The sequence below is a fragment of the Diabrotica virgifera genome, chromosome 8 (genome assembly GCF_917563875.1).
Source record: "Diabrotica virgifera virgifera chromosome 8, PGI_DIABVI_V3a".
Taxonomy (NCBI): Eukaryota; Metazoa; Arthropoda; class Insecta; order Coleoptera; family Chrysomelidae; genus Diabrotica; species Diabrotica virgifera.
In genome coordinates this window covers 159,924,482-159,941,111 of record NC_065450.1, presented here as the reverse complement: position 1 = coordinate 159,941,111, position 16,630 = coordinate 159,924,482, and the positions used below count along the sequence as shown (strand labels likewise).

General features: G+C 33.8%; 1 protein-coding gene across 1 annotated transcript in view; it reads right to left on the bottom strand.

Moving 5' to 3' along the window:
- LOC114340388 (D-aspartate oxidase) overlaps positions 1-15,837 on the bottom strand; it is a 43,052-nt gene extending 27,215 nt beyond the window's left edge. Inside the window, exon 1 of the mRNA XM_028291128.2 lies at positions 15,563-15,837. Coding sequence (XP_028146929.1) covers positions 15,563-15,759 — 197 coding nt within the window. The 5' untranslated portion in view covers positions 15,760-15,837. The remainder of the gene's footprint in view (positions 1-15,562) is intronic.
- Between the last annotated feature and the right edge of the window lie 793 nt (positions 15,838-16,630).

Below are 16,630 nucleotides of genomic sequence, written 5' to 3'. Positions count from 1 at the left end.
TAATTCCGATTTTTTGCGCAATCTTACTCGAAAAGGACTCCTTTTAACAAATTTGCATGTTGCCAGGACCAAAAGGTGGTCAAAAATTTTTTAAACGTTTTTTTTTTTTATCTTTTCCTAAAATTATTTTTTTTGCATGGAAAAAAGTTTTTATAGGTTTTTTGGATCATTCCAAACAGAAAAGGTCTTTAGTAACTTTTCTCTAAAAATGATAGTTTTTGACATATAAGCGATTAAAAATTGAAAAATTGCGAAATCGGCCATTTTTAACCCTCAAAAACTATGTGAAAAACTAAAAATTTTAATGTTGCCGAGGTAGGCAGATATTCTTTAAACATCGATTGATGAAATCCCGAAGAGTTTTTTGCAATACAGTATTCAAAACTCCTTTGTTTTTTAATTGCTAATCAAGCGTGCGCGACACTATTTTCCACCGACAGTATGGTGCAAATGAAAGGAATAAATTCGATATTTCGTAAACCGGCGACGTTAAGGAAAAATCCCGAAACAGGTCGATTTTTATTTTTAAGTTATGATATTGTGGCATATATGGTATACTAATGACGTCATCCATCTGGACGTGATGACGTAATCGATGAATTTTTTAAACGAGAATAGGGGTCGTGTGCTAGCTCATTTGAAAGGTTCTTCAATTCTCTATTCAGTAATATAAACATTTATATACTTATTTATACAGGATGTCCAAAATAATTTTATTAAATTAAATTATTTTACAAAAAAAGAAGTAGAACGACACCCTGTATAAATAATTATCTAAATGTTTACATTACTAAATAGAGAATTGAAGAACCTTTCAAATGAGCTACCACACGACCCCTATTCTCATTAAAAAAAAACAACGATTACGTCATCACGCCCAAACGGATAACGTCACTAGTATACCATATATGCCACAATATCATAACTTAAAAATAAAAATCGACCTGTTTCTGGATTTTTCCTTAAAGTCGCCGGTTTACGAAATAACGAATTTATTCCTTTCATTTGCACCATACTCTCGGTGGAAAATAGTGTCGCGCACGCTTGATTAGCAACTAAAAAACAAAGGAGTTTTGAATATTGTATTGCAAAAAACTTTTCGAGATTTCATCAATCGATGTTTAAAGAATATCTACCTACCTTGGCAACATTAAAATCTTCAGTTTTTCACATAGTTTTTGAGAGTTAAAAATGGCCGATTTCGCAATTTTTCAATTTTTAATCGCTTATATGTCAAAAACTATAATTTTTAGAGAAAAGTAACTAAATACCTTTTCTGTTTGGAATGATCCAAAAAAACCCAAAAAACTGTTTTCCATGCAAAAAAAATAATTTTAGGAAAAAAACAAAAAAAAAACGTTTAAAAAATTTTTGACCACCTTTTGGTCCTGGCAACATGCAAATTTGTTAAAAGGAATCCTTTTTGAGTAAGATTGTGCAAAAAATCCGAATTAGAATATTTTTCCTAGCGGATGCGCAGTGGCTTTCTGGACTAACTGAAAGATATAAAAGTTAATGTTATGACATTATAATGACAGATATAAAATAGTTTAAATAAAGTTAATTACTTAAAAATATGTAGTTTCATGATATTAAGTGATTGTAGAAAATATGTTGTATGTATTACAAGCGCAAAGTGACTCTTACTCTAAAGCAATAATGTATCACTTTTCGCTCTTAATACATAAATAACTATTCTTAATATTGCAAATCCTTGTATGTCTCCTATGCTTAAGTGTTAAAACTTGTATGTCTTATGGTAACAATAATACTACCGACAGATGATTTTTCGAGGTTAGGGGAAATAATTCAAGATCGTCTTGTCAACAAACAAAACATTGAAATGTCGGATATCGTATTAATAATTTTAAACATCTTTAATGCGATTAACGATCAGAATACGAAGTTAACATGTGTTTTGGAGGAAATAAAAACCCTGCGCTCTGGAGAACTGAGTAATGAATTATCTGAGCTTAAAACTGAAATGCAGGAGCTCAAAAATGAGCTCAATACTCTCAAATCACAGGGGGTAAGTAGCGATCAATCAAACCCCATACAGGATCAAACTCCTACCGAGATATACGGTGAAATGCATGACAGGGCAATTCGATCAAAGAACGTTATTTTTTACATTGTTCCTGAAAGCAGAGATGAAAATTCCAAAAATCGGGTTGAGCATGACAAAAAAATTTGTCTCAGATTTACTTCCTACTTTAAAGGTCACTTGTTCTGAGTTTAAAGCTTTCCGACTTGGTAAACTGAGACAAAACAATGTGAGACCTCTAAAGATTGTTTTTCGGATAGCGGTTTGGCACATATTTGCTTAAAAAATCGTAAATTTTATCGTAAAGAGCTGACTTTACAGTTTTACAGCATAATCAACTAAAAAAAGCTCACGAGGAACTAGCTCAGCGTTCTCAAGTTGAGCAGGATCTTCACATTCAGTATATAAAAGGCATTCCTAGTGTTGTTCAACAAAAAACTAAAGAAAACAACAGAAATACCTCAAAAAACTAAATGTCTACTATCATAATGCGGGGGGGTTGAGAACCAAATTAACAGAACTTCGTAACGCTGTCAATGCCTGTGTGTATGATGTCATAATTTTTGTGGAGTCTTGGCTTAACGAGAATTACTTATTAGCAGAATTAGACTTTGTTAATTTTAATGTATTTAGGCAGGATAGAAACCAATTAAATACGGGAAAGGGCAGAGGTGGTGGCACATTAATTGCAGTCAGGAGAAATATTAAATCAAAATTAGTACATATAATACCAGTAACTCAAATCTAGAGAATATTTTTGTTCACATTTCAACTGGCAGGAAAAATATTGTTCTCGGTGCAGTTTATATCCCTCCAGGGTCACCGGTGACTGTATATGAAGAATTTTCAGAATGTATATGAAGAATAAAACATCCGCTAATATTTTGTGTGCCTGTTGCAACTATCTTAACCTTAAGCAGGTGAATTCCTTATCAAATAGTTTTGGTGTGTTTCTAGATCTTATTTTTTCAAATATGTGTAGTGTTGTAGTTAATTATGCTTCTGAAAACCTGTCCACCATAACAGAGCATCACCCAGCATATGAGTTTATCATCCCTCTTAAAAGTGATTTAGATTTAAATTATGACGTTTTTTACTACGTCTTTAAGAACTGTGATTTTAATGCTATTAACAACTATTTAGCTAGCATATCCTGGGATCATGCACTTGATCATGGTGACATTAACAAATGTGTGGAATATTTTTATAATGTTTTGTACTCTGCTATTGATTATTTTGTCCCGATTAAACATTTTAAGTCATCTAACTTTCCATCTTCGTTTAGCAGGGAATTACAGAGGCTAATCATTGATAAGAAAAAAGCACATTGTAAATTTAAGCAGACTGGGAATTATGAGGACTATCAATTATTTTCACAAAGTAGAGATAGATGTAAAATTTTACGCAATGAATATCACAACAACTACATAATGAGAATAAATACAGAATTGTCGGTTAACCCTAGTCTGTTCTATAAACATGTGAATAATTTACGGAGAGCAAGTGCATACCCTAATAGTACGTTTCTTGATAATGAGACTGCCGACAGTGGTCAAGAAATTGTAAATTTATTCTCAAAACATTTTGCTTTATCATATAAAAACAATGATGGGGAGATTCCTGACTATAACTTTAATTATAGTTTGGATCTTAATACAGTGCAATTTTCTTTAACAGAGGTCTTTGATGGTATAAATAGTTTGCGGAATAGGTATTCACATGGCCCAGATGGTATTCCCTCTGTGCTGCTGAAGAAATGTGTTTGTACGTTGAGCCAAACCTTGCTGCATGTGTTTAACTTGTCCATTTCCACTGGTATTTTTCCCGACTTTTGGAAAGTCAGCTTTCTTACACCTATCCATAAAAGTGGAAATAAGAGTGACGTTCGTAACTATCGAGGGATTAGCATACTATCAGCTATTCCTAAGCTTCTTGATAAATTATTTTCCACCCATCTATCCTGGCACTGTCGCAAAATATTAAATGACGAGCAGCATGGATTTTCTCAAGGTAGATCCACCTTTTAACGTATCAGTTTGACCTGTTGAATGCCTTTGAGAGCTCCAAACAGGTAGACAGTGTTTACACGGACTTCTCAAGGGCATTCGATAGAGTTAGTCATAAACATATTGTTGCCAAACTAAGTGCAATGGGTTTGGGTGAGAACCTTGTAAGATTTTCTTATAGTTTGTTAACTGGGCGTACTCAGTTCGTTTGGATTAACAATTACTTATCTAGCGAGATTCAGGTGCTTTCAGGTGTTCCACAGGGGTCTCACTGAGGCCCTGTCTTGTTGAACTTGTTTATTAGAGACCTGAGTACTATAATATTACATTCTGCACTTCTGGCCTTTGCGGACGATTTCAAATTTTATAAGGTTATTGAGTCCTAACTAGACAATGTACTGCTACAAAAGGATCTAAATAACTTATGTGTATGGTGTACTGATAATGGTCTAGAATTAAATGTTAAAAAATGCTTTAGTATTACCTTCAGTCGCTCTAACAATACCATTGTAAAAACGTATATATTGAACAATACTGTTATTGAATCTGTGGACTGTATTAAAGACTTAGGTGTTTTGTTTGACAGAAAATTAACTTTTATACCACATATTACAGACATGATTAATAGGAGTATGCGAAATCTTGGATTTATAATACGTAATAGTTCTCAACTATCCCCGAATTGTTTTTTAAGTTTATATGTTTCTTTTGTGCGCTCATTGCTGGAATATGCGTCAATTATATGGTCACCTTACTATGATTGTCACATTAGAAATATTGAGTCCGTCCAGAAAACATTTCTTCGTTCTTTGGCATTTCGAGCTCATACCAATATTTGTCAGGGTTTTAACATTAATTATGATCTGGTTAATCAAACATTTAAATTGGATAGCTTGAAAGTAAGAAGGGCTAAATCAGATTTAACAATCATTTATAAAATATTAAATGGTCTATATCATTGCCCAACTATCTTACAAGCTATAAGCCTCAATACTGTCCAAAGACGGGTTTCCCCAATTTTTCGCATACCTTATCATAATACGAACTATTGCTTTTACTCCCCATTGTCACGCACCTTGCGTCTAATTAATCATAATCAAAACAGTCTTGATCCATTTGTGGACAGTCTTCGTGTATTTAAAAGAAGCATACATAATTCAGTAACTGAAGTAAAGTAGTAAGTTCCTATAATTTATTAATTATTTACTATTGTTACTAATTTAATTTTGTTGGTTTTTATTGTTGTCATTGTTGTCATTTTTATTATCTTTTGTTATTTGTTATTTTAGGTTAAAATTGGTTATCATTACTGTTTACCATAATATTTCATTTTTTTTATACATTTTTTGTAAATTGGCTCTGCCGTTTATTGAATAAATTAAACTAAATTAAATTGAATAATTTACGAGATAATATGTTTTTATTCTTTTTGTATTATTGAATATACTCTTAAAGTATTTAAAAAACAATTCATGTTTATAAAAAGTGCAATTTTTTAAATTAAATACAGTTTATCGCCTCCTGAAAAATCTACTTAATCAGACATACCAGGTTTTACAACCCGTGTTGAGCTGCCCCCCCCCCCACTTGCAAAAATTAAAAAACAAATAGCCCTGATTTATGAGCTATTTATGAGCTCTCATATTCCGCAAACTAAAGCAGGACTAAAGAGCAGGAATTTAATACCGTAGTGGAATACTTAAAAATAGGAATATTGAATCGGTTTTTGCGGCAGAATTACGAGCTATTTATGAGCTCTTGAAATTATATAGTTTCGATTTTTGAGCTCATCCCCTTCACCCCCAAACAACCCTTTAATTGATTTAACTTAAGAGAAAGATGCTGAGAAAACTTAAAATATATCGTATTGCGAATATAATTCCTATAGCTTATATATTCTAAGAATATACTATTAAATCAAGAGCATTTCGATTATTGAGCTACAACCCCTTCGCCAGAAAACCACCCTATCTTCCCGGCTTAAGAGGAAGTTGTATTTAAAATGCGTTAAACTAATTATTTGGCGACTACATATCATTTAATAATTTATAAGCTTCCAAATTACGCGCATTTAGATCAGTAAATTGCAATTTATTTTGTATTGTGCAGTCACTGAAGGTAAAAATCAACGATTACCTTCAATTTCGGTGAACCTTCATCGATTTTCACGAAAATTGGTCAGTGGTTAGAGGATACGTCAAGAAACAAAGGTGACATGGTACCACCTTGCGCCTTTACCCTGAGGGTGGATACCGCCCCTTCTTGGGGGTGAAAATTATTTTATAAAAAATAAATGCACAAATCAATAAAAGAACAAATTAAAAGCAAAATTTATTACATAAAGTTAATAAAATAAGTCAATACTTTTTAAGTTATTAAAGATCAAAGATTTTAATTATTTGTGAAAAAAATTCATGTTTTGAAAAGGTTTTTTGTAAATCACTGAAAAACTTTAAGTTTTTACAAAAAAGTTAATAGTATTTTAATTCGTATAGCTTATATTCTAAGAATAAACTCTTAAATCACGCGTCTTTCGATTATAGAGCTACAACCCCTTCGCAAGAAAACGACCCCATATTCCCGGCTTAAGAGAGAGTTGTTCTTAAAATAATTTAAATTAATTATTTGGCGACTACATATCGTTTAATAATTTATGAGCTTGCAAAATATACGCATCTCAATTATTGAATTGCCATTTTCTTTCTATAGTGCAGTCACTGAAGGTAAAAATCAACTAGTACCTTCGATTTCGGTAAATCTCCATTCATTTTCACGAAAATTGTTGAGCGGATTTTGATACTATCAACTTTTTCTGCATCTTATTTTCATAGGTATTTCTAAGTACCTTGACAAGTATTTAGTACCTAAGTGTTATAAAATGCATCTCTTTCCCGTTATTTAAGCTTGAACCCTTAGATTTTAACAGTCGCGGAAAAAAATATATATTTAATTACCAATAACTTACTTTAAATTAACATTAAAGGGTTTTTCAAGTAAGCAATTTATTATATTGTTTATTAGCTTCAATTTTAGTGATGAAAACTTTTTTGTAAAAACTTACAGTTTTTGAGTCATTTATGAAAAATCGCTCTAAAGCATGCATTTTCTTTCCAAAAATTAAAATATTTGATCTTTAATAACTCAAAAAGTATTGATTTATTTTAATCACATTATACAACAAATTTTGCTTACAATTTGTCCCTCTCTCGATTTATGGGGTTATTTTTAATAAAGTAATTTTCACTCCCGAGAAGGGGTGACATATACCCCAGGCTAAAACCCCAAGTTGTTATTGTCAATTCGTGAAAATACATGGAGATTTACCGAAATCGAAGGTACTAGTTGATTTTTACCTTCAGTGACTGCACTATAGAAAGAAAATGGCAATTCAATAATTGAGATGCGTATATTTTGCAAGCTCATAAATTATTAAACGATATGTAGTCGCCAAATAATTAATTTAAATTATTTTAAGAACAACTCTCTCTTAAGCCGGGAATATGGGGTCATTTTCTTGCGAAGGAGTTGTAGCTCTATAATCGAAAGACGCGTGATTTAAGAGTTTATTCTTAGAATATAAGCTATACGAATTAAACTACTATTAACTTTTTTGTAAAAACTTAAAGTTTTTCAGTGATTTACAAAAAACCTTTTCAAAACATGCATTTTTTTCACAAATAATTAAAATCTTTGATCTTTAATAACTTAAAAAGTATTGACTTATTTTATTAACTTTATATAATAAATTTTGCTTTTAATTTGTTCTTTTATTGATTTGTGCATTTATTTTTTATAAAATAATTTTCACCCCCGAGAAGGGGCGGTATCCACCCTCAGGGTAAAGGCGCAAGGTGGTACCATGTCACCTTTGTTTCCTGACGTATCCTCTAACTACTGACCAATTTTCGTGAAAATCGATGAAGGTTCACCGAAATTGAAGGTAATCGTTGATTTTTACCTTCAGTGACTGCACTATACAAAATAAATTGCAATCTACTGATCTAAATGCGCGTAACTTGGAAGCTTATAAATTATTAAATGATATGTAGTCGCCAAATAATTAGTTTAATGCATTTTAAGTACAACTTTCTCTTAAGCCGGGAAGATAGGGTGGTTTTCTTGCGAACGGGTTGTAGCTCAATAATCGAAATGCTCTTGATTTAATAGTTTATTCTTAGAGTATATAAGCTATATGAATTATATCCGCAATACGATATATTTTAAGTTTTCTCAGCATCTTTTTCTTAAGTTAAATCAATTAAAGGGTGGTTTGGGGGTGAAGGGGATGAGCTCAAAAATCTAAACTATATAATTTCAAGAGCTCATAAATAGCTCGTAATTCTGCCGCAAAAACCGATTCAATATTCCTATTTTTAAACACAGCCCCCCCCCCCCCCACTAGGGTATTAAATTCCTGCTCAGTGGAACGAGCTCAAAATTTTTAGTTTGCGGAATATGAGAGCTCATAAATAGCTCATAAATCAGGGTTATTTGTTTTTTAATTTTTGCAAGTGGGGGGGGCCAGCTCAACACGGGTGGTTTTACATGTAAACCATCGATATGCTAGTTTTATTTTGTATTATAATTAGAAGAATTATGAAGAAATTAATCTCTTTGATTTTTAATAAGCTACAAAAATGTATTATATGTTTTTTTGTTAGATGCATAATGTTTAAGTTATTCGAAAAACCGTCCGAAAGGTGTCATTTTTCAATTAGGTACCCAAAAAAGTTGATTAATAGCAAGCTGAATATTTGTTAATAGCTTAAGGGTGTTTAGTCGGACAAACTTCGATATATGGGAACACTGGAAAAGGGGAAGTTTTAATTGTGGAACAGGTTAAAAATTTTGAACGTCAGACTACGAAAACGTCAGAGTTATTTCGTCGGACAGAATTTCCAATTGATTTGTTACCCTTTCATTAAACTCTCATGCAAAAATCAGACTGCTATTACTAACCTACATGATTCCTGTCATTTGACATTTTCTTCGTGTTCCACTCATTAAAATGCCCAGTTGGTGATAAACACCAGTCTGATTTATGCAGGAGAGTTTAATAAAAGGGCAACAAATCAATTGGAAATTCTGTCCGACAAAATACATCTGACGTTTTCGTACTCTGACATACCAAATTTTTAATCTATTCCACCATTTCAACTTCCCCTGTTCCAGTGTTCCAATATATATAAAGTTTTTTTTGATCCGACACCGTTAAGCTATTAACCAATTTTCAGTTTGCTATTAATCAACTTTTCTTCCTTATGCAGGATTCAGACCTAAATGAAATGGCAAACAACAATTTCAACAAGGAATAACTCAAAAATATTGAGTTTTCAAAAAAAAGTTGGAAGATTTTTTCCTTAGAATTAGGTTTTCTAGCTACTTCCGTGGTTATTTAAAAAAAATTGTGGACCAACCCCATGATAAAAGCGCCATAGGATATACCTACGTAGGTAGACTTTGTTTCTTAAGCTATTCCCCACTTACAGTGAAAATGCAGTAGGATGGAATTTGGAGCCTAGTACTCTCACCGACTGTACTATAAATCTACATCTGAAAAGATTAACGAAATAAAAAATATTCACCAGAAATTAACCAAAACATGTTTCTAGACATATTTTTGCACGCTCATGACGAATCCCTTGTGTATCTGTCTTTGTTTGCGAATTATACAGTTGTGATTAATTTTCCCAAAACCTGAGGTGAGGTGTGAAATTTATAAATAATCTACCTGCACTTTCCGATCAATAATATTTCACTTGTTGCTCTAAATTATACAGGGTGTTCCGAAAAGATTGGTCATAAATTATACCACAGATTCTGGGATCAAAAATAAGTTGATTGAACCTCACTTACCTATATACGATAGTGCACAGAAAAAAAGTTACAGCCCTTTGAAATTACAAAATGAAAATCGATTTTTTTTTCATATATCGAAAACTCTCAGAGATATTTTATTGAAAATGGACATGTGGCATTTTTATGGCACCAACATCTTAAAAAAAATTTAAGTAAAATTTGTGCACCCTATAAAAATTTTATGGGGGTTTTGTTCCCTTAAACCCCCCCAAACTTTTGTGTACGTTCCAATTAAATTATTATTGTGGCACCATTAGTTAAACACATTGCTTTTAAAACTTTTTTGCCTCTCAGTACTTTTTCGATAAGCCAGTTTTATCGAGATATTTTGAATATTTGTCGAATCCACCACATGTTTGCATGTGGTTAAGTACTATTATAGAGACCTGTTAATAATCTGAAAATTTATTTATAATTTACATTTTATGGTATATTTTTAAAGAGAAGCTACATCTGAATAAAAGGTGACTTATGAAAAAAATACTAAGAGTCAAAGTTTTAAAAACACTGTGTTTAACTAATGGTACCACAAGAATGGTTTAATTGGAACGTACACAAATATTTAGGGGGTTTAAAGGAACAAAACCCCCATAAAATTTTTACGTAAATATATTGAAAAGAAGCCACATCTCAATAAAAAACTGGTTTATCGAAAAAATAATAAGAGGCAAAAAAGTTTTAAAAACGTTGTGTTTAACTAATGATACCACAATAATGAATTACTTGGAACGTACACAAAAGTTTGGGGGGGTTTAATGGAACAAAATCCCCATAAATTTTTATGGGGTGGACAAATTTCACTATAATTTTGTTTTAAGATGTTGCTGCCATAAGAATGATACATGTCCATTTTCAATAGAAAATCTCTAACAGTTTTCGATATATTGAAAAAAATCGATTTTCATTTTGTAAATCCAAAGGGCTGTAACTTTTTTTATGAGCACATTTGTACTAAGGTGTGTTAGGTTCAATCGAACTATTTTTGACCCCAGAATGTGTGGTATAATTTATGACCAATCTTTTCGGGACACCCTGTATAAATAACTATTATAGGCCTGGATACCGCGTACCAAAAAAAGTTTATTAATAACAAGCTGAAAATTTGTCAATATCTTAACGGCGTCTAGTCGGACAAACTTTGATGTACGGGAACACTGGAACAGGGGAAGTTTTAATTGTGAAACAGGTTACAGATTTCGAACGTCAGACTATGAAAACGTCCCATGTATTTTGTCGGACAGAAATTTCGATTTATTTATTGAACAAACCTTCTTTTAATGTATTATATAAAGTTTCCTATTGAATAAACTTAGAAATGACCTGCTAGTTTTCACAATCATAAACTTGTAAGATGACAACTTCCACAATTAAAATCACGTTCCACAATATTATTGTGGAACGTGATTTTAATTGTGAGTACGATGAATCTTACAGATCATATAAACAAGGCATACAAGTGTAAACCAACTTGTGAAGTGGTAACGATTAAGTTAATTTGGGTGCTAATTAGGGGATGATTTTCACGATTTTTTATCAAAAAAAGGCATCAACTTTATTGTCAGCGTAACTTCCTTACTTTTAATTCTAGAAACTTTTTTTTGAAAAACAAGAATAAAGCTTTTTCTAAACACTTTAAAAAGTTGTCATGAGTTTTCCCCAAAAAGTGCTTAATTTTTTGGTTATTTCACATTAAAATATTCGATTTGGAATTTGGCGAGTACGAAACTGTTTTTCATTCGTTACTACTCCTTTTTTTACTAGGTTTAAGGCTCGGGACTCGGCCCAACTTTATGGAATATTCTATATAATGGAGTGCTAGAGATCCCATATGGCAGAGATAGTGTAGCCGTGACCTACGCCGATGACTTGGCCATTATCACGACTAGTGACATGTTTTGGGTGCTAGTTGAGACCGTAGAGGATTGCTACAAGAAAGTGAATGGTTGGATGACCGATAACGACCTTGATCTTGCAGATGGCAAGACACAGGTCGCCATCCTAAAAACCCCGAGAAATGGGCCAGAATTGTTGTTCCGCTTAGGAAATAACAACGTCAACATCAACAAATATCTGGGTATAGACCTCGACAAAGGACTGAGATTCACTAAACGCCTAGAAACAGTGGTGAAGAAGGCGGAAGTGCAGACGACGGTCCTCCAAAAAATTACACCTAATATTGGAAGCCCGAGCAGTTCCAGGAGAAGGCTCTACCTACATATCGTTCAGTCTACCCTTCTCTACGGAATCCCAGTCTGATTCGGGGTACTAAGATACCAAAAGTACAGGGATATGTTAACAAGAGCGCAGCGTAAACCTCTGTTGAAAGTCACTAGTGTATATAAAATTACTTCTACCAAGGCCCTGCAGATGATAGCGGGCGCGCCCCCCATTCACCTATTAGACAAGGAACGCCAATCATTATACGAAAACGGCAATGGTCACGTACCGGAAGTAAGGTCGACCGCACGCGAGCGGATCATAGAAGATTGGCAAAAGGAATGGGAGGCAGAGAACACGAAAGCCCAGTGGACTAAGAGACTGATTCCAGATGTGGTACTTGGTACGAATGCAAGTTCAAGCGTGTCAATTATTATTTTATCCAATTTCTAACAGGACGTGGGTCCTTCAGATCATTCGCTTTCGCAATCGGGAAATCAAACGATGACACGTGTCAAACCTGCCACGTGAGAGAGGATGCGGAACATTGTATCTTTAGATGCAATATTTTCACCCGTGAGCAGGGTATCCTGTGAAATAGGCTAGGAGACATTGGACCTGACAATTTTCTGCGAATAGCGACTAGCAGTAATAGAAACTTCGAAACCATTATTGATATTATACCAAAAATAATAAAGCGTAAGTCTCTAATGGAAAGGCTGGAGCAAAATGGCTGAGGTGGGTCACTCTAGGCCATTACAAAAGGGCATAATATAAAAATGTAAAAATATATAAAAAAAAAGAAAAATATATATAAAAAAAAAAAATTATTTTGGTGGTCCAATACAGATTTCCAACACCTTAATTCTCTTTTCTAAAGACAATTTTTTCTCCCTCTTGAGACTAATCCCTGATCCAGGACCATAGATACGATCCTAACACTTCTAGCTACGTTTATCCGCTGCTCGGGTGTACCTTTTGAGCCAGGACCTATTCCACAAGCGTTTGCCACTTTTAGGCAGGTGCTTTGGGTTCAGTTATTCAAACTTCAGATAGAGACTTCCTGCTCTATGCCTGCCGCTTCTAGGCAAGCATAATAGGATTTTTAACACGTAAAATATCTTCTAGGAAAGCCTCTAATAATCTCATTAAAAGGTAAAGATGGAAAAGAAACAAGAAAAAAGAACAAAATCCTAAAAGTTACACAAACATTTTTCCGTGATTTATATTCCTCAAACAAAGACCCAGATAACACTGCAAAGGAAAATTTTAAGAAAAAGTTAATAAATGTCAACTCAGAAGTACTCCCTAATATAGAATTCTTCGAAATAAAACAAGCTATGGCACAACTAAAGAATAATAAGGCTCCAAGCCCAGATGGAATACTTGCCGAAATGTTAAAGGAGGGGAGTGAAATTATTCTCGAAGAATTGAACAATCTTTTCAACCAATGCCTTCACAAAGGAGAAGTCCCAGATGATTGGAAAGAAAGCTTGACAATAATTCTCTTCAAAAAAGGAGACAGGGGAGATCTGAAGAACTATAGGCCAATTTCCCTGTTGTCCCAAATGTACAAACTGTTTATGAGAGTAATAACAATAGGCTATCGTCGAAGCTTGATAGCTATCAACCGGTAGAGCAGGCAGGATTTCGAAAAGGTTACAGTACAGCGGATCATCTTCTTACAGTCAGAACCCTAATAGAGAAAGCCAATAAATATCACTTGAACTTAGACATTGGCTTCGTTGATTATGAAAAGGCATTCGACTCCATAGAACTTTGGGCAATAGAGAGAGCTATGAACAACTGCAGGATAGATTCTGGATACAGAATGCTCATATATAATATTTATAAGAAAGCTACAATGAAAATACAAATAGATGATAAAACCAAAGCTATACCAATCAACAGAGAAGTTCGCCAGGGAGACGTTATTTCACCAAAGCTGTTCACACTGGTACTTGAAGACGTGTTCAAAGACATTAGCTGAGTAGATAAAGGAATAAATGTTAATTTAAGGAAACTTAGTCATTTGAGATATGCTGACGACATTGTAATATTCGCTACAAATTTCGAAGAATTACAGGCCATGATGATGCAACTATTTTAAGCTTCGGAAAAAGTAGGTCTTAAGATGAACTTGGAAAAAACAAAAGTAATGACGAATACACCGAACATTACAAAAATAACGTTGAATGACAAAGAGTTAGAAATAGTAAGCGAATACATCTACCTGGAACAGACAATGAAAGTTAACAAAGAAAATAAAACTGCCGAAATTACTAGAAGAATAAGGTTAGCGTGGGCAGGATTTGGAAAACTGAGCTGGATCTTGAAAACACTAAAATAGAACAATATTTGAGAACCAGAGTTTACGATCAGTGTATCCTCCCTATACTTACGTATGGTTCACAGACGTGGACACTCACCAAGGCCAATATAGATAAAATAGTAAAGGCAGAGAGAGCGATGGAGAGATCAATGCTCGGGGTGAGGCACATAGACAAAAAACAAATACACGGATTAGAAGCAAAACCAAAGTAAAAGATTCAAGAGAATATGCTTCCAAATTAAAATGGAGCTTCGCAAGACACAATGCTCGACTGAAGGATAAAAGATGGAATCACGAAATACAACAATGGAGACCGTGGTTAGGAAGAAGAAGTAAAGGAAGGCCACAAATGAGATGGGCCGATGACATAAAGAAGTTTGGAGGACACAACTGGAAACAGTTGGCGCAAAATAGACAACACTGGATTGAATTGGGGGAGGCCTACGTCCAAAGTTGGATTACTGAAGGCTGAAGAAGAAGAAGAAGAAGAAGAAGAAGAAGAAGACGAAGAAGATATCTTCAGACATCCTTTTTAGACTGCGCGGAATATCCCCATGTTTCCTTCATTCCCTGAACATGTTCAGGGATAATCCAGGTCGGACGAGGGGGTGGTTTTAGTTGGTTGGAGGCTGGTTATGAGGGCACGCGGGTCACATGGACCATACTCTGGTCTGTGTGCCCTCGCGTGTTCTCCTCTCCTGTCCTAGTCCAACAGTACTAGGGACATCTTCCCTAGTCAGCTAAGAGCGTTCCACCTCGGTCTAAAAAGAAAAAAATAAGGTGTAGGGATCCCATGCATACACCATTTTTTTCACTAATTTATGAGCTACATTTTGTTTTTTGTTGAAAAATGAACATATCTACTCGCAAATAACTCGAAAAATAATAACTAAGCAAAAAAACTCTTTAAAATAAAAGTTGCTTAGAATTAGTAAGTTTATCAAATTCCGGACTCATTTTAAACGTATATTTTTCACCCCCGAGAAGAGGCGAAACTTACTCCCATGGTAAAAGCACACATCGGCACAATATAACTTTTTTGCTTTGACATGTTACCTATGTGTATGCCAAATTTCATGTTAATCTAAGCGGTTCTTTAAAATTCATAGGTTTTGCAATATTATGTTACCGTCAGAGAACGTACTAATTGTAGTTTTTACTTACTGAGTAATTTCCCTATTGGGCCCTGTGAAACCGTGACCCGGTCGAAATATTCCTGCCGCTGCCCAACTGCATGTATCAGTATTGAAGCCCTCTGCTACAATCGTAATTTCTGCATTATTGACACTCTTCAATAACTCAATTCCGGTCGTCAGGCCTATTATACCAGAACCGACAACAGCTATTTTTAAATCGCTCATCGTGCTAATGCCAACACACGAACACACTTTCACAACTCAACACTCACTGCTGCAGCAATAAACTGACAAACTAAAAACTCAGTCGGTATTCCGTTATTGTTTTAAATTATAGATAAGCTGAATAATCATGAGAAGGTTATTAAGTTCAAATCGATTTTATTTGTACCGGTGCGGTGAGATATGGATTTATTTATCAGTTATTAAATAAAATAAAATATATTTTTCAATTAAGTAATTACAGAGATCCACTAAAAATAACATAATAGGTGCTTCGAATAAAGTACATACTCCGGTCAACTTACACATCCGAGGCTACAAAAATTACCATCAAGCTGAAAATTGGCAGGATTGTTCAAAATACCATCATAAATGAAATCTAAAAAGTCCTCATAAATCCGACCCGAGCTAAAAAATGTACGCGGGGTCAAAGATCAACAAATATAGTTTTTAGCGATTTTCAGCGAAACTGTAAGTTTTATCATAAAATTAGTTCTAACAAAAAATTAGATAATTGTCTATTAAGATATATTAGTGTCAAGAATTGTCTATTAAGATATATAATTAGTATATTAAGATTAGATAATTGTCTATAAAAAATGCCTTATTACTTTTTTTCCTGAGAGCCACCGTTTTTGAGATATAACGATTCAAAAAGTGGTAATCGTCATAATATGCGCGCAGGTTTCCACACCACCTTTGAGGTAGTGTACTTAGCGCGTTTTTTTAACGTGGTTTTTTAACAATAGCTTTCTTTTTTCACGCTCTTCATTACATTCCTGACCGCAAAATAAGCCTTAAGCATTGTTGTTTAAAAAAAAACGCTGGTTCACTTACACGTGCTCTAGTAAGAGGAGGATATTTGGTCGATGTA